Source organism: Saccostrea cucullata, unplaced genomic scaffold, assembly GCF_032062105.1.
Source record: "Saccostrea cucullata isolate Sc308-1 unplaced genomic scaffold, CSIRO_AGI_Scuc_v1 ctg341, whole genome shotgun sequence".
In the NCBI taxonomy this organism is placed as follows: Eukaryota; Metazoa; Mollusca; class Bivalvia; order Ostreida; family Ostreidae; genus Saccostrea; species Saccostrea cuccullata.
Genome location: NW_026930542.1, coordinates 354,482 through 373,726, shown reverse-complemented (window position 1 = coordinate 373,726; position 19,245 = coordinate 354,482). Strand labels below are relative to the sequence as shown.

The window sequence follows — 19,245 nt, the reverse complement described above, 5'->3', positions numbered from 1 at the left end:
CAAGAGTGTCTCTTCCAAAATTGTGAATTCTATGGCCCCAGGGTCAGGGGTTCTGGTGTAAGGGGGGGGGGGGGGCTCTATAGATTATATAGTGAAAATACATGAATTCTTTGAAAATCTTCTTCTCTGCTCCTTGGTATTAAATAAACTAAATAAGTGCATAGTTATGATGAGCAAGAGTGCCTCTACCAAAATTGTGAATTTTATGGCCCCAGGATCAGGGGTTCTGGTGTAAGGGGGGGGGGGGGGCTCTGTAGATTATATAATGAAAATACTTGAATTCTTTGAAAATCTTCTTCTCTGCCCCTGGATATTGAATTAACTAACTAAGTGCTTTGTTATGATGAGCAAAAGTGCTTCTACCAAAATTGTGAATTCGATGGCCCCAGGGTCAGGGGTTCTGGAGTAGGGGGGGGGGCTCTTTAGATTATATAGTGAAAATACATGAATTCTTTGAAAATCTTCTTCTCTGCGTCTGGGTATTAAATAAACTAAATAAGTGCATAATTATGATGAGCAAGAGTGCCTCTTCCAAAATTGTGAATTTTATGGCCCCAGGGTCAGGGATTCTAGTGATAAGGTGGGGCTTTATTGATTATACAATGAAAATACACTAAATCTTTGAAAGTTTTCTTCTCTGCTCCTTGGTATTAAGCAGATGAACAACCTATGTAGTTATGATGAGTAAGGGTCCTAATCTTCCAGAATTGTGAATTTCAAGGCCCCAGGGTCAAGGGTACCATAAAGGAGGGGGGCTGTACTTATATACTGAAACTGGATGAATTGTTTGAAATCTGCTCCTTGGTATTTATCAAATATTTTTGAAAAGCAAGGGTGCCTTTTCAAAAATTGTGCAATGTGTGCATCTAGGCCTAAGGGTCAGGGGTTCATGTGTGATTGGGGCATTACTGATCATGCTGAATATTACTGATTACTTGAAATGCAGTTTTTGTTCCCCTACCCTGCCTATGGGTATTAAGTAAACAAACTAAGCAACTGCTAAGTGTATTGTTATGATGACCAATGGTGCCTATTTCAAAACTGTGAATGCCATAGCATCTGGATTAAAACATGAATCAAATTCAATCACTGGAAAGTTGTTGCATAATGCTCAGGTGACCTATAAGGCCCATGGGCCTCTTGTTTTTATACATGTCGGTAAGATCAAAGCGATCTGAAGGCCTGTGGTCTCACCCCATTGCCAGCTACCCGGTAGATATAACATGTATTATTCAGCTGGTAACATATTAATAAGTAATAAATTTTAACAAAACTTCATCTTATAATATCAGTTCATTTGATGAAGTCCTTTTAAATAAAAGATCATACTGGAGCAGTCGAGAAGCAGAGCACTTAAGTTCACTGTGTTGGATCAGTTTGATAGTACCTTTGAAACTTTTTATTCAGTCGAGCCTCAAATGAGGCATAAGAGTACAAACATAATACAATTTTCAATATAAAACTGGTCAACAAAAATAGGAACAAACATATAAATGTATATATGTACAGTCTAAAATAAAAATATTAATAAAAATTTGCTGAAATAAGCACGTTTTAAAAATGTCATATTTACTGTATATAAAAAGTCCTCTTTTTATATACAGTAAATATGGCATTTTTAAAACGTGCTAATTTCAGCAATATTGTTTTTATTTTAATGAGAGTATTCAGACACACCTAGAAAAACACATAATAACATAAAATACACCATCCTGAAATCAAGCTCCTATGATTTTAAGCCAGCGGCCATTGCCAACACTTGGATGTGAAACCTAGAATTCGATCCTAAGGATGACATAATTTATACGTCTTCAGCTCAACATTCAAAAAGGCCTTTTATAGAAATAACTTCGAAAAAAAACCCACTCAAATTGAAAAAGTCGGAGCATCGTCGCAAACCGATTGCTTCGGTTGGCGTGATATTTTAATTGTCACGTTTCAGTGACGTCACAATCAAATTTGCATGGCGGTCCGGTTTGTATGCTTTGAAGTTTATCGAAGAGTCTTTTTGATCGTAAGGACATTTTACTTTGATTGCTTGTTTATTGAGGAGAGTCATACACATCAATTTTCTTACTTCTCTCTGTTTGAATATTTATTCGATGCAATTTGATTATACCTAATGAAAGCTTATTCATTATGAGGCACAGTGCATAATCCGAATTTCCTCGTTGGCATTGGTTACGTAAGAATTCTTAATTTTTAAAGTATAGATTAATTTTAAATTGTATATTTTTAAAACACTATAATAGTTTATAGTGTATATATAGGGGAAATCAATGTAAATAATGTGTGTTGTACTAGGTATATAGATAGTTTTCGATGGGCCTGAATTTAGCAAGCGTTACTTCCCGTTGGCAGCCATACTGGAAGTCCAAATTAGGAATCATTATTTTTCTGAAGTATATAAATTTTTGGAAGCCTCCTTTATTTAAAAAAATTTATTTAATAAAGATTTTCCACCAAATATTTCTGCTATAATATTTTCTTAAACTTGGTAAGACAAAAAGGAAAACTCGCCGAAAATCGACCTCCAATATGGCGGCCAACGGGAGATAACTTTTGCTAAATTTAGGCCCATCGAAAACTATCTATTCTAAAACCACATGTAATGATGTACAGAGTTTGGTTAAAGCATATTTTAACAATCAGATAACCCCGTAATATTGTACTCTGTGTCACATCCTACATCCAGCAAGTTTCTACAAGTGCTCCACTAATATATATATAATGTATCCTATAGGTATAGATCTATTCTGTTTTTGGTTTTTTTCTTTTCTTTTTTTTCTCTTCTTCTTTTTTTGGCTTAAAAATCATAAATACTCCAAAGGTTTATATATATATATAATTAATGTTTGTTCGATTGCACATAAACTCCACAACACTTGTTATCTTGACTGCTAAATTTCAATGAAAACTTATCAGCCTCTTGAACACACCCGGGTCACCTGTTTGTTGCTCTAGTTAAATTAATGGCCAGTAAAATAAGATTTATCTGTTTTACATGTGGTGACATTTACTGATTGTTCACCTATTTCTTTTAAGACTTCTGGATAATTGGAAAGAAAAAATGGATGGTATTTAGTATTTTTTGGGAAATTATTCTTATTCAGAGGTATTGGTAGCTAGCTATTTTCATGATACATTAAAATTTTTAAATGTCATTATTAAAGTAGAATCAACATTAAAATTCAATGGTTTATTTTGATTTTTATTGATGATGGAATTTAAACACAGAAGTTAATTCAAGTTATTAAATTTATGAATTTGTAACTATTCATTCTGCAATTTATCCAAACAATGTTAATATTTTAGTAAGTAAAAAACAAGACTCTTATACTTCAAAGTCATCTTCTACAAATTTCATGTAAGTATAGGTATGTATTTGTGCATACTATAATTTCACAAAATCCAATTCAAATACAGATATGTTAGCATAGTTTCTGAATACTGAAATTTCAATTTATTTATGTAGAACTGTTTTTCAAACCCTCTAAAATTGATAAACTGTACGAAATAAGCACTCTACAGCAATTTTCTTCAAGATACAGGTTATTTATAACTACCTCATAACACCTCTTTACATTTGCATCCTTTTTAGAATTGAAAGGGGGAGGGGGGTCTCAGTCACTCTTTTTTCAAACAAAACAGATTACTATTGATAAAGTCCATTAAAAGGATAGTCCCCCTCCACTTATTGTTGCCTGGTTTTATCATGGTGATTGAGTAATCTATATAAAAAAAATATATAAGTGCAATTTTACATGTAATGTACTTAGTGTAATCTTAAAATATTCAGTTTTTTTAAAATCATATTTCAGTACATTAGACTACAGACCTGAAATTAATATCCACATGTTGATTTATAAGTTGTGACACGTCTTTTTATTGAATTTTGAAAAACTCAGTTTTATTTTTATTTGCCTCATCATTCAAAAATAAATGGAGAAATAAAGTGAAGGTATAACTGAAAGATATATAAAAAGAAATGACTGACTTTTGATAACTATCTGAATAATGATATTTACACAAAAACTATTTTAAATACCTTTATTCATTTTAATCATCATGAATTTCCTTTTTGGATTGAAAATGTTCTTTTATTGTTGTCATAAATTTTTTGAGTTCTGTAAAACTTTCAATTTTAAAGTTTTATGATCTGTTTGCAATTATAATTCAGCACTCTTCTATAAAATGCGTCATATATTAAATTTTAGTTCCGTGAACTGCTTACTGGGTACTTATTCATTTAATTGAATGTTTTCTGAACATCCTTTTGCAAACATTTATGAAAGGTTTTTAATACCTTTAAATAGAGCACCAATTTATACAAAGAGCTTAAATACTTATATGTATAATATCTGTCAGTTTTATTCATTTAACCCTGTTTTTCTTGTTCACCGAGATGCGTCATTTTAAGAACTCTTAAAGAGTCACTGGTTTTTCTTATAAATAATGTCAGTGACTGGACAATGGGGTATTCCTGATCATGGACAATATCTGATTTGTTTATCCCTTGTTGGAAATTCTAAATGAAGTCAGTTGATTAAATAGCAGCATTGTTTCATCCAGTGTGTACTTAGAGTACGGTGGATACTCAATATTTACCAATACCCTATACAGTCTGATTCAGAACTTTACATAATCGTATTTATTTTACTTTCAGGTCAACAAAGATTAAACGTCAAAACAGAATTCTGTTTCTAGAACTGCTAAATATAAATTTGATAACAATTGGTCTTTCCGCCTATAGGTATTAAATCTCCTTTGAAAGTGTTTGATTGACACCTGTTACCCGCCATATATACCTGGCCAGGTAAACGATTGGATAAATTGTGCTCCTTGATCAATTACTTGATGTTACATTTTCCTAGTGCTGTTTAATATTAACCATAATGCCGCCTACTGCTGAATCTGTGCTACTGCAAAGAAGACCGGTGTCAGGGCAGAATAGGATAACCTCACAGTTTCTGCCCCATGCCCCCCCTTCAGACCGTCCCTCCAGTTCTCATTACAACCGGTGTCTGAAGAGAGATACAGTAAAAATGCGTATGAAGATGAGTGAGGACTCAGAAGGAGAACTTGTCAATGGTTCCGATTTGGATGTGAGATTCCAGTTTTTCTACAAAGAACCCTGTCTCTACAGCCATCAGACCTACAATAATGCCAGCAAAATTTTCTCGACTCTGAGACATGAGAGTCTGGAAGAAAGAGAGAACCCATATCTCAAAAAGAGGAATAAGGTTGCTCTATCAGAGAGGGAGATACCCCAACTTCACTTCTCAAATGACCAGGACAAAAGACTGGCCTTTGAACTGGCATTTTCCACCCTCAAATGTAAGTAATTTTTTTTTAAATGTTTTTTTTTTTTAAATTAGAAGAAAGTCCTTTAATAAGTTATATCCAATTATCCATATTTTTAAGAAAAAACAATTCAACACTGTTGCCCTTTGGTCAAATTGATCAAATGAAAGAATTGTCCTTTCTGCTTTTTTTGTCACCCTTCAATTATAAATTGGAATAGTTTGGGGCATATAATTTTATATAATTTTATTTCAGCTGTTTGATATTTCTTATTCCTTGATCATCTGTTTATCTTTTCCATGGCAAACTGCCTCAATTTTGAAATTTAATTAATCAAAAATGCTGAGTAAAGTTTATGGAGTTCATTTGAATTTGTTCAATTAATTACTCATCCCATGATTCATTAATAAGTAATATTTAATAAGTGCAAGAATTAATCTTGAATTAAATCCTTATACCAGCAATGGTACAAGCTGCCATTGAGACAGCGTATTATTTGAGTGTAGCACAGATTATGAATAAAATACACAGTTTAACTTATATTACAATTAAAGGCTCAGGGGACTGATAACAAATACGGTATTAGGATACACTAAATCCACTTTTATTAGGTTTAGGCCCCCGCGCTTTCTAATATGATTCAGTAAGGAGCTTTATCTGACCAGAAAGTAGACCAGGGGAAAGCTTTTATTGAACTGATTACAATATTCAGAATGAAAAATGACATAAAATGAAACTGTTTTGAATTTACAGTCTGATGTTTTCAATGATCAGTTTTAAAAGAGTTTTCTTATTGAACAATATTTTGTGTCAATAAAAAATATAAATGTCTTAAAAGTGTTTACATTAATCAGTTTTTATTTAACTTTTAAAAATATTTTATTTATCCAATTATTTGAACCGTTAAGAACATGAATCTGGCAGAGATACCATCAACATTTTACAGAAAACCCTTTCCTTCAACTATCTGTATGAACTGAGATAGATAATTTGACATGAATGACGATATTCAAGTATAATTGTAAGAATGTTTTCTCCTGCATGGAAGTTTCAAAAGAGTGATTGTTGGAATGTCTGAATTACTTAATGACATATTGAATGTTTGAAAACCTGTATACAACTTAAATATACAACATGTACAAATGGTAAATGAATCAGAAAATTGGAAATCTATAACCATTGAGTGTTATCTATTTGAAGGAGTAGGGAATAGATTGAGTTAAAATTTCAGTATACATAAAGCATGTCAATTATTACAACATTTTGTTATTTTATAATCCTTCAATAAGTTCAAAACTTTTCAGTTTCTTTTCAGTTCATTTAGGCCTATAACCTAGCTAATTTCACAGAATGTTTGAACTGAGGTCATTTTAAGAATTCATGAAAACATTGATGAATTTGGCATTCTGACTGTGCTGCTCACCTTAGAATTATATGTATAGTCATGAAGCCTAGTTTAATGCTCTACCCATAACAATATAGCTTTGTTCTTTGATCATCCTTAGGACCTATCAAACATGTATAAAAAATGAACTTTTGTTTAGATCTTGAGAAAGTCATTGTTTGATGCTTACAAATGGCTCCAGGGACAGCCTGATAGTCCTCTGTGAGCTCTATACTATCTACCGTGAGACATGTTCCACTCTTTCTGACTCGGGTCTCATTAGACACATTTTTAACAGAATTTTTATGCCTTCGTCATTGATTTTCATCCACGTCTGTTTTTCCTCTCAATATCAGAGGGATTAATTCTGGTCTCTGCTAGAATTGTGTGCAAAAATTAGCGATATACCGGTAGTTTGGATTTATCTTTTGATGTTGTATTGAATTACTTAAAAATATTGAATTTCATGGTATAGTGGGTCTTATGCATCAAAATTATATTATGAATAAACATACTGATATTGAAACTATATTTTTCTGATATAATTATACTGATATATCTATACTATATGTAATCAAGAACTGATTTAATGTACATACTTTACTAGATGGTATAACTATAGACATTTAAAAGTGTAATACCATTTTATTTCAAGAAAAGTGACAGCTGATGATAAAATACTTGAGACTGTTTGGAAAGACTTAAGAGAACAATGTAATTCGGATGTTTACATGACAGGGTCTTGTAGTCATGGTAATAGATGAAACATTGTAATCTTAACAGGTGACGTCATTGGTTGTTCCAAACTGGACAACACAAAGCATCACCTGTTCTAGTGGACGCGGTGTCAAGAAACTTGTATTGAACACTGTTGTTTACTGTTAATTGAAATAAGGGGCTTGTTTATTTACAATGTGGGTTTTAATAAAAACCGAGTGCTTTACCCCAATGCACGATCAGACTTATCATTTTACGGTCAATCACCAGATTAACTGTTGGTCCTGCACACCCTTGTGTTTGGACCTGTATTTGCAACTTATCAAACATTTAAATTTTACAGAAGCCAAATATTTGGCACTGTGATTGATCTCTAAGAAAACTTTGATCCCTCTCGGATTAATAAGAAGTGATCTTTATGCAGACCTTACATATTCAGAACTGATCAACTTCCATCAAAATTCCACAAGATGGGAGTCCTGTCTCAGAGAGTTTGGGTATCTGAAATCATTATACACCTCAGTGTCACCAGTTGACTTGGACTTTTATGAGAGTTTGAAGCAAAGGCTTTGATAACATGACGCAGAATAAAACAAGTGCTTGAGATTATCTCCTTAGTTCAACAAATGGGTATAATGGTCAAGAATGCCAACACATTAATATATTCAAATCTTTATATGGAGAAAAAGTCTGTATTCTGCTTTGTCCACAGCAAAATAAATCGGACAAAATTGAAGGAATATAATTTGAAAATTAAAAAAAAAATAAAAGAGGTAGATCTTACTTATTAATAAGAATCTTTTTTACATCCCTCCTTTCAAACTGTTTTGGTCAAATAGAAATAACAATGAAATAAAAGGTTTTTTTTTAGTTTGAGTTAGATATCAGAGTCCACAAAGAAAAGAATTTAATTAAATTTTATCAATCATATTTTCTTTCCTTTTCTTATCCTGTAGAGCCATTGTTATATTTATCGATGCAAAACCAAAAAAATGTTCTCCCATATCTTGACAAAGCAACTTTTGAATGGTGGAAGATATAAAGTTTGCTGGACACAAATTTATAATGTGTGTAATCCTCAGAGGCATTTTTATATGATCACTGTTAAAATGTTGAGTTCAAGACAGTCATGATATAAAGACCCCTTCAGAAAAAAGGGGATCAGCTGCCAAATTCCCCACCAACCGCTCATGATAGTGTTCCTTCTTATTCAGCAGTGACAAAAAGTCAACTGAAAGAGTGCAGTGCAAAAGAAGATGGCCCATGGTTGGGTCAGCCTGTTAATACTGTATACAGGGTTATTTTCCCCCTGTCTTATTTTCACCCTTTTAATTTGTAATTTTGAAATGCAGGGAAAGTTCAACTAAATGCTCCTGATCACAAGTAATAAACTGCACAAGCTGATGTTTTTGAATAATGTTAATGTTTTTTTTTAATTTCTATTTTAAATAATTAATTTTTTATTCACTGTAATATTTTGTGGGAAACAATATCCTGTCATGGTTAATGTAAAAACTTGTACCTGCCCACTTTCTTATGAAGTGAATATTTCACTTTGGATATTATATAAATGATTTAGCTTACGTTATAATTCTGTTTTACAGATCAGCTGTTGTTTGAAGAGATACTGCAGGACTGTGCTTTCTTCTCCTCCTACCCAGAGGTAAGACTTCATCCATACACATCCACTTACAGTCAAACCTTATTATCCAGGACTGTGCTTTCTTCTCCTCCTACCCAGAGGTAAGGCTTCATCCATACACAACCACTTACAGTCAAACCTTATTATCCAGGACTGTGCTTTCTTCTCCTCCTACCCAGAGGTAAGGCTTCATTCATACACAACCACTTACAGTCAAACCTTATTATCTAGAACTCAGACCAGATATCCAAGGATTTGAGATATCAAGGGTAAAAAAAAAAGAATGTAAAAGTGACTAATGTATTGAATGTTTTTTGTGAGTATTTTTTGGTACATAACAGTACATCCAGTACATGTACATGAATGTTAACATAATTAATGCACACCTAATTGAGTTATAACTTACTAGTTTATCCAAACTGATTTATAATCTGCCATTCCCACTCTAAATATGCAAGGTAATTTGATTGCATTAGAAAATTATTGACAAACTTAATGTCTAAATGCCTGGGGATTCTAAATAATAATGGTACTGCTAAAAAGCTAACAAAGGTTAATGTGGTGTGTAAATGGAGAACCTTGTAAAACAGTATTAGGGGAGGTGTTTTAATAGAAAACTTGTTTGAACATTTGTAATAATAATAGTGTTTCCCAATATGATAAAGATCGAGAGTTGGTGTAGCAAAAGGGGCCAAAAATTAAGCAGAGTGTTTCTAACTGTTAGGAAGCAATCAATTCTATTTTTAATTTGGACACATTCAATGAATGTCATTTGAAATGGAATTAATCAATACCAAGTTAATGAATGTTACAATCGTTAACAGATTTCAAAAGAACTTAAAAAATATCAATGTGACACCACATGAAAAGTAAAATCAATTTTTAACTTTAATAATACAATACACAACCTTGGTTGATAAGAGAAAAACCATTACTAAATGGTGTTTTTCTTGCTGCACCAGGCAGATATCTCATTACTGGCCCTAAAGCCAGAAAGAGAGAGATGTAAAAATAGTATGATTACAAAGTCAGGGATCTGAAATGCCTGGTGAAAAATGCGATATTGAACATGATTTTCATAGCAACCCTTCTGTAGATATTTGAGGTATTATGATTTGACTGATATAAAGGAGAGATCAATGAACAGTGGTGGAAATATCAAGGAGGACTCTGTTATCATTGTCCTGTTATAGAGGCCTCGACTTCAGGGCATTTACACACATCAAAACAAGTATCAATACTGCATTTATCATGCAAGTTTTCAATTTTATTATATTGGGAAGTTTGCATAATCTTTCTTCAGATGTCAGTGTGAACAATAATTTACCTTGATTTCAATAAGGAACAAACATCTCAAATAAAATTTTACACAAGAAGATTATCGCTGATCGTAAAGTTAGGAAAAGGGTATATGTAGCCATTCTTCTTAACCCTTGACATTATATACATACTTAAGACTAGCCTCATTATTCATAGGCATGAAACTCAGGCTACTAAATATTTATATAAAGGTGTTACTATTTACAGTTTGTGGAGGACAGTGGCCTTGTGATGGTGATGTTGTGTGATTTTCAAGGTCGAAAATTTCAACAGAGAACCCCCCTTCCCGGAGAAACAACCCTTCCTGACCTCCTAGATATAGAACAGGCCATTCTGGAATGTAAGACCCACCTAAATGCTGCACTGGCCCGACACAGAATTAAGGCTGAGGCCCCCTCCCTGGACCATCTCCTCCCAGACACAGTGAGGAGCAAGGAGGAGTTGAGGACCACAATGCCAGTGTATGGCTGGGTCAACCACAGGAGATCAAAGTAAGCCAGACTGATCTACAAGTCTTGTTCTCCAAGTTTAATTGGCATTTAAATGGTCAATGGTCATTTAACAGGACCAGTTAGAACTCAAGCCATTAAAATGTTTTGTCCTGCAGAGTCTTGGATATTGGATATTGATTTTAAGAAAAATTTCAAATCATATTTTGATTAAAAATAGATTTTTTTCCTGCTGACCCTTTTAAAACAGCACTGTTGTTCTTGTTTCATTGTATGTATAAACTTTTATATTCACAAGGATTAAACTTTATATAGTAGCTTCAAATGTCAATATTTTTATAATTTGATCTTTACTTTGAAGGCTTTCCTAATATTTGACCAGAGAAAAGTGGCTTAGGGTGTTCATTTGCAATGTAAATTGAAATCTCAAGTTTCTTATAATACTTTCAACACATAAAGGTCTTACCAAGTTTTCAACATCTGAACCTCTTATGGATTATTCTGTTTGCTGTAACAATGAACTGATCACAGAAACGTCATGGACAGGCATCACAGAATTGTTCAATATCTTACACATGCAAATTTAATAAGTAAAATATCACAAAAAGACAAACATGAATCAGTTCATAAATTATTGTATTGTTTAAATTCCTACAAATTACTTTACATTTTTAAAAAATTTCTAATATTCAATATTTCATCATCAAAACGAAAAGACATTTATTACAAAAGAGATTCTTTTGTATTTCAGTATGTCTGAGGTGCTAGATGCCTTAAAAGATGACCGCTACAGACTTGTCAGTTCTGATGAGGCCCTGGAGGGGAAGATGTTCTGTGTGGACTCCCTGTGTCACGATGTACTGATGTTCTCACCAGAGTGTGCCAACGACCTGGTCCAGAATTACCTTGTAACCACTGGAAAGTTAGTCCTACAGGTACACAAAGAACAGTCATCCAAAACTCCATCATTATAAGTACACAACTGATCTTTTCTTTTGTATGGCAAATGTAGCTGGGGGAAGTTTGATTTGGCAGATAATTAAATAACATCTCTTTAACAACATCTTTTATGTCATATTTCACCAGACAATTAATTTACCCAATGAACCCATTGTCTTTCAGGATAAGTCTAGCAGTATTGCCCCCCACTCAGTGAAGTACCTGGTTGGGGAGGATGCAGACATAATTCATGTCAATGTCGGATCTGGAATGACCACTGCTCACATTGCCAGTCTGTTAGAGGCAGACAACCATAGCCATATATGGGCATTCGGTGCTAAAAACCCCACAGAGGTCAGGGGCAATATGGAGAAACTTGGGGTTAAAGGTCAGCATCATTTATTTCTGTTTAAACAATGGAGTCCTTGTACAGAATACATGTATATAAATAGTTTGTAGTATACAAATATTTTTGTTAAATCTCAATTACCGTATAATCCCTATTAACCGCCCCTGCCCCTTTAAGCGCCCCTAGGTCTTCTTTCAATTATCAGAAAATAAGGGCTCTCTGTACAGTGATTAAAATCATCTAGAATCGTATCAAAAGTCTGCCAAAATTTAAAAAAAATGATAATGTAACTTGCCTATTATCCAATTTTTCGGTGGAAATTGAATCATAGAGCATAATTTGGGTGGGTTATCTTCACTTAAAGTAAAGTTATACATTGTTTTAGTGGTTCTTTAAAATTTTTGAAGTTAAAAAATGACATTAAATATGATGAAGAAAATTACAAAATAACCACCCCCTCTTTGCAATTTTCTAAGTGCTGGGGGCGGTTAATAGGGATTATGCGGTATATGAATAGAGTAAAATATGCCTAATCTGGGCCTCACTGTTTAAAATTCAAATAAATTGTATTTGTGAAGAACATTTTGGATGGTTTAAATTCCCTTCCTTTTTTGGTACAATCAAAAGAATATATTTTGTACCCAGATATTTAACCCCTTCCTCCATGAAAACAAAACTATATTGATTTTATTGGCATACAAAACATTCAGATTTTGAGATCTTTGTTTATTTATCATTAAATTTAAAAATTTCGTGAACCAAAAAAAAAAAAAAAAAAATCAATACCCCCAGCAAGAGGAACATTGTATATTCCCACTGAAGAATAGATGTAAGGTTAATAATTAATTAACTTTTTTCTGCCCTGACTTCTTTAAGGTTGTAATGACCCTTCATCAGTAACGCTGTGTGTTTGCTTAATTAGTTGATTTTTATCATGGGAGCCAGAAAAAGCCTCCCATTTGATAGTTACGTAAATAGTGAATCTATTATTGTGTTAGTGCACACATGGTCTGGCTGTCCAGGTAACACACTAGACACTGTGATAAACAGGAGAAAAATCAAAGAGCTCCATCCTTGCCCCCTTATCAGCTGTTCTGGTCCTAATTGATTGTCAGGTTTATGAGCCAGCAGAGACAAATGCACATGATTGATCATGTAATTGCCCACCTAATTGGTAGTGAGAATCAGAATTACATATATCACTCAATGATGTCAATAGGGGTATTGGAGAAGACATTAACTGCTAATGTCAGATGGATCAGTTCACACTTTGTTCCCAGCTTTTGGTCTTGTCTAAGACATCCTGCTCCTGAGCAATTTTGGATAGTTCATCTACATATAATTGACTGTGATGAATGTCCATGTTTAGTGCTATATGGCTGACCTTTAACTCGTAAATTATCTCCTCAAAGCCACTATTGACAAAACACTTGAATTTTCAATAAATTATCTTTCAAGTTGTTGAGAATTGAAGATGTGTAATTTTCTGGTTAACACAGTATAAAATAAGTTTATTCCCCCTGCTGTAAATCAATTACATCAATTTCTGTTTACTCATGGGCCTGCAATAACTTCTCTAACCATTATAAAAGCTTCTCATTCTGTGCTTACACAATGTTGGGTCTTTGTGAAAAAGGTGCAGAGAAATAAGATAGGTGTTCTTGATCATGAATTTTGTTTTAAAATATTTTAGCAATTTATTACTGATTTGAGCAAATGTTTAGAATATGATATATGCCAGAGTACAAGACTTAAATGCTGAATATTGTGCATATAAGACATACAACTGTACAACAAAACCTAAGTTTACAGGCATGCAATTTTTCTTCCTCTTATTGTACAGATTAATAAAAGTTAAAGATTTGCAAAAGAAGGTTATTTTGTGGCATTTATTTGGATGGAGTAAACAAAAGTACAAACCAACTGAAAATTCTACTGCAATTTGTATAAGTCTGATAGATCTAAATAAATTCAACACAGGAATCTATTCATTTGCCTTGCATTATCTGTTTGCCAAGAATTATTTTCCCACCCAATATAATGGAACCAATTCCATGTCAACAGGAAAACAAACAAGAATTTATTTCATAAGAAGTATATAAAAGTATATGTACATAATTTCACTTTGTATCCAAACAGTAATTTGTAAAAATAAATTCAAAACTTTGCTATAAAATTATTATTGCTCAATAATATATTGATATATAATCATATCAGAAACAGAGATCACAGTTTTTGAAAAAAAAAAAATCAAATGCTGCACATAAAATAACTTTTATTTATGAGAACATTATTTTTTGTGTAATTACCCAAGACTGTCTGCTCACTAAAATTTCTTCTGTATGTATAAATTTACTAGCTTCCATAAACAGAATTTATAACCAGAATGTTTTAAAACTTTGTACTGTATAAATGTACCAAATACTAGTACCTATAGCTTTCTCACCAAAAAATGCGGTGATCAACATAAATTACTGGTATATTATGTCTTTAATTTGGTAATAGTACTCATATAGTGTCCGTAGAATTGATTGTATCAGTTTTGTAAATTAAATTAACAGTTTGGGAGTTCATATAATACTTTCAATATATTCATACATGTACCTTTTATAGGTGTTAAAGTAATGACAGAAAACTTCCTGGATATAGAACCTGATGACAACAGATTTAAGAATGCTAAAGTCATTCTCATCACCGCTGACTGCAGTAAATCAGGCATTGCAAACCCTATAGACTTTATTGTCAATGAGGGGGAAGGTATGTACAGTATATTACATGGATTTTATAATACATTATTGGGGGAAAATACTGAGAATAACGCTGTAGTGATTTTTTTTTTAAGATGACAGTGTTAACTTGTTTCTCTTTTGCAGATATGAAAATTTTGAAGGATTTGTCTATTGGAGATACAGGCCTCAGCAAACTGGGAGATCTGACAGCAAAACATACAGAGCTTCTAAAACATGCCCTAAAATGTAAGTATACAACTGTTTCTCATTTCTTAGAATTCTGTGATGCATTGAAAGGAAAACCATCCTTTCTCGAAAATAATTATCAGAAGTTGATATATATTGTTAATGTAAACAAAAATTTTATTTTCAGTTTCAAAGGTACAAGCAGTAGTGTACACCACCCGCTCCGTTCATGACGTGGAGAATGAAAATGTTGTATCCAAGGCTGTGGAGTATATTAATTTGGTCCAGCAGAGAAAATACCCATACAGAGTTGTCCCCCCTGTTATACCCTTCTCTAGTGAAGCAATAGACAATAAAATAGGAATTCATGGGAAGTTTATTAAATTTCGCCCAACAGAGAAAACAAGTGGCTGCTTCATTGCTGTAGTAACCAGAGAGGTATGTAATGATTACAGTTGATGAAAGCAAAAATTTTTTATTTATTTGAAATTTATGCAATATCTAAAATGACCATTACTTTTAGCTTAAAGATGTATATTTTGTTCAACAGCCTGAAGATTCTAAGGAAGCAGCCAAAGATGTTCTTGCCAGAGCTCAAGCTAAAGGACTACTAAGTGGTAAGAAACGAAACAAGACGCAAGTGATGGAGGGAGGCCAGGAGAATGGGGAAGCTAGTAACCTTGTTAACGGACACACAAAGTCAGAGAAACTTCTGACAAGGCGCTCCAGGAGATCAGAACAGAAGCTCCCCCCTCGCAGTGCTGTGTCCGCCCCTCATGCTACAAGTCCTATCCATAATTACATTCACTCCCCCCTCCAGGCACGCCGGAGTGTGCCCCGCCCCAGTGGGGTTGCCGTGGGGACACGACTTTATAAGGATGCCTCCAAACGAGAGCCCTCAGTAAGGAGAGATAAGGTGCTTGTTGCAGAGCACCTAAAAATCGTCAAACATCCAGCCCCGTTCAGGTGAATAATTTTGTGTTGGATGGTGTTTAAGTTGTTGTCTAACAGAAATTACAAAATCACAGTCTGCTTTTATGTGCATGAACTTTGCAATTGTCATGTTTAAGTTTATATGTAAATGTTATGTACTTGTCTTGGCCATAAAAAGGCCTAAAGTTTATGTATCAAGTCACTGAATGAATTCCTTATTTCTGTTACATGGGTAAATAAAAAACATGGGGTATAAAAATATTTTTGCAATAATTGTGAACTAGTCAGTATTATGATATTTCTACCTGTTATATGGTGCTATTGGGTACATTCAGCAGTCACCAGTTTTTATGTTACTGTCTCACTGTTTTACTTCAAAATGTGTGTCTTTGATTAAAGATTGTGAAGTCTAATGGTATTTTTGTTTCACAAAGATGCACAATTTATTTCATGTGTAATAACTTATTTGTGCTAAATCTGTTTTCACAATGTTCACTAATTAATTTTGTGATTTTCACAGCAAAAGTAACAAGCATGGTCAGGTAATAAAATAATATTGTGCATGAAAACAAAAGCTGCATTGTTAATTAAGCTTTTTAAAATGGCTTGCAACTGATAATGTACCTTTGTATAAAGATCTGTCATATTTGTAAAATACATTGTCTTTGATTATGAACTATGTTATATCTTTTTAATTTTAAATTCTGGAAGCATTACATCAGTGCTGCACTCCTTGCACTTTGAACTGTCTGCTTTCAGTATTCATGAAGCTTTCCATTCTTTGCCTTACAATACTTGATTAATGATTATATTACTGAATTTTACAATTTTATTGATTTTTTGTCAGTTTGAAAATTGAAATGCATTTTTAAAATAATTTTTCCTTTCACAACAGTCGTAAAAAGCACAAGAAGTCTAAGAAGACCAGGTAAGCTTTGTAGCCTACAGGAAGAACCCTGACATTGCATGACCCTGAATGATCTAGACATCCAGAACTGTTTGATAGCATAAGTATCCACTTTGTACATAGGGGGTAGATATGCGAGGAAAAGTCCTGCATTGTAGTGCATTTGTATTGCAGCATGTTAAAATGATACATTATTACCTGTCCTTTTTACAAAGCCAGTTTTGTGCATACACTGCAGGAGACCAGCTCTTAATGCAAGAGCACCTGTCATCTCATAATTATCAGACACAATCAGGCAAGACAAACAACTTTATCAAGGTTTTAAATTAATGTTGGTTTAAGGCATGCTTTTTTCCCTGTCAGGTTCATTTTTAATTGACCAGAATGTTTGGGGCTCTCACTGAGATTGCATTGTTCATGTCCAAACATTGTTCTTTTAAAATTCTGTGTGGTGTATGCTGTCTTTGTGTTGACTGGAAAATCATTTTCAGTACCTGGTATACTTAATATGTTATTGTTCGTGTGCATCTATGACTTTGAATATTTAATCTTAGGGTGCCTAGCAATCAGATATGTTTAAACAATTCCATTTGTACAAATTTCGTTCTTCTAGTAATGTGACCTTATTAGGGGATTAAATCAATACATCTTTTTCATATTTCCATTAATTACTCAAAGGTATTTAGAAAGTTATTGAATCTGTCCAGTCACACAGGAGAAATCAATTGTGCAATGTCAATGTACAATGCTGAGAGTGGTAAAGTGCCATAAAATGTGTTGCTTTTATTTTATGAATGTATAAACTGAGATTAGCCAATATTTATGTAATGTGCACTGACGTTTTAGCCTTAGACAATATTAGTGCAATTGTTTCCTCCCCTGCCAGGCCTCAGAGATGCTAAGGTTATCTTTCATGTTGTATATAGCATATTTATACACATCTGTGATATCTATGTGAATATGTATTGTTTTTCTGTTATTGATAGAAATAAATGGTTACGATATTACATTTTATTGTCATTTCTTGTTTGTTATGTCACCATGACAACAGAATTCTACACACCCAGAACGAGACTTTGTATGGCTTTCAGACTAGAGACATACATGAATTGAAAGACCAAATTTTGTACATTTTCTTGAACAAGAGTACATGTATTATGCTAATAGAAATGATTTTACTTTACCCTTTAACAATAAATAAAATTGTTACCCCCCCCCCCCCAAAAAAAAACAAAACAAAAAAAAACAAAAACTCTAAAGCTGCATGAACAATGGCAAAGCAGGATATAATATTCATATTTTATAACTGCATTTTAACAGACATTGTTTCTTGGATTTCTTGTTTTTATTATGCCCCCATAGTGGAAAATATATGAGGGTATATAGTTTGCTGCATTTCATTTCCGGAAATATGCATAGTATTTCTGACATTTTTTTATTTCATTTCCGACATTTTTTTATTTCATTTCCGACATAATTTTGTTTTCATTTCCTGAATTTACCTGTGCGGTAATTCAATGTTTTCTAAGTAAGTGAAGTGAATTTTAAAAGTATTTATTACAAAATATTAATAAAAAAAAAAAACACCATCTACACACATATGCCTCATATATGCCTTCATGTAGCACTAAGTCTAGGTAAATGAGCATAAACTTTTTCACCACATCTAATGTGCACAAAATTAAATGTCAGTGACAGCACCACACTTATGTCCAAGTCATTGATAGATTTACAAAACTCAGATAATGGATTTCAATGATTTATTTATGATTTTTTTTTCTTATATATAAGTAAATTCAATTTGAAAAAATGTCGGAAATGAAAAATAAAAAATGTCGGAAATGAAAAGTTGATAATTACCATGTCTTTTGAACAGTTGGTTCTTGGGCTTTCATATTTCACAAACACATGTATTGTTTTTTTATTTCTTCTCAATTAGCTCCCCTCCTCTTTTTATGGATACACTACTGTTGGAATTATTTAATTTGAAACTTTAATATAACTTTGAACATTCTAAAACAATGTGATACAAAAAAATTCTTCACCTAAAATCTTTTTAAGGTTGAGGGAAATATTATGTAAGCCATAACAATAAACAAAGAAAATCAGACCAATTGTTTGTACATGCACTTGCAGAGTATCAGCTTCTAAACAGAATGGCAATATTCACCCCCCAAACAACAATGTAACTTATGCAGAATATAACAAAACATGCAGCAGATTTTATCCACTGTGCAAGTTTGTTCCAAATATTTGGGTTTAAATCATTATAGAAATAGAAAGTTCCTACTTATGAGTCAATGAAAAAACAATATAAAAATCTTTTTTTAGCAATATCATGCTTTATTATTATTATTTGCAATTTCAGAAATACATTAACAACTGA

General features: G+C 32.9%; 1 protein-coding gene across 3 annotated transcripts; it reads left to right on the top strand.

The window, feature by feature from the left end:
* Nucleotides 1-3,333: 3,333 nt before the first annotated feature.
* On the top strand, nucleotides 3,334-17,868 carry LOC134228949 (putative methyltransferase NSUN7). Of its 3 annotated transcripts, XR_009984111.1 has the most exons (11): nucleotides 3,356-3,377; nucleotides 4,667-5,337; nucleotides 9,010-9,068; nucleotides 10,575-10,858; nucleotides 11,568-11,751; nucleotides 11,939-12,143; nucleotides 14,718-14,861; nucleotides 14,978-15,079; nucleotides 15,207-15,457; nucleotides 15,570-16,494; nucleotides 16,848-17,868. XR_009984111.1 is itself a non-coding variant. In XM_062710650.1 (10 exons), exons 2-10 carry the CDS (start codon nucleotides 4,896-4,898, stop codon nucleotides 15,987-15,989), a joined length of 2,091 nt encoding a protein of 696 aa, XP_062566634.1. In that variant the 5' UTR covers nucleotides 3,334-3,377; nucleotides 4,754-4,895; the 3' UTR covers nucleotides 15,990-17,868. The 3 variants fall into 3 exon arrangements, 2 of the variants coding, with proteins under 2 accessions (XP_062566634.1, XP_062566633.1); XM_062710650.1 differs by having other exon boundaries at nucleotides 3,334-3,377; nucleotides 4,754-5,337; nucleotides 15,570-17,868; XM_062710649.1 differs by having other exon boundaries at nucleotides 15,570-17,868.
* Nucleotides 17,869-19,245: the final 1,377 nt, after the last annotated feature.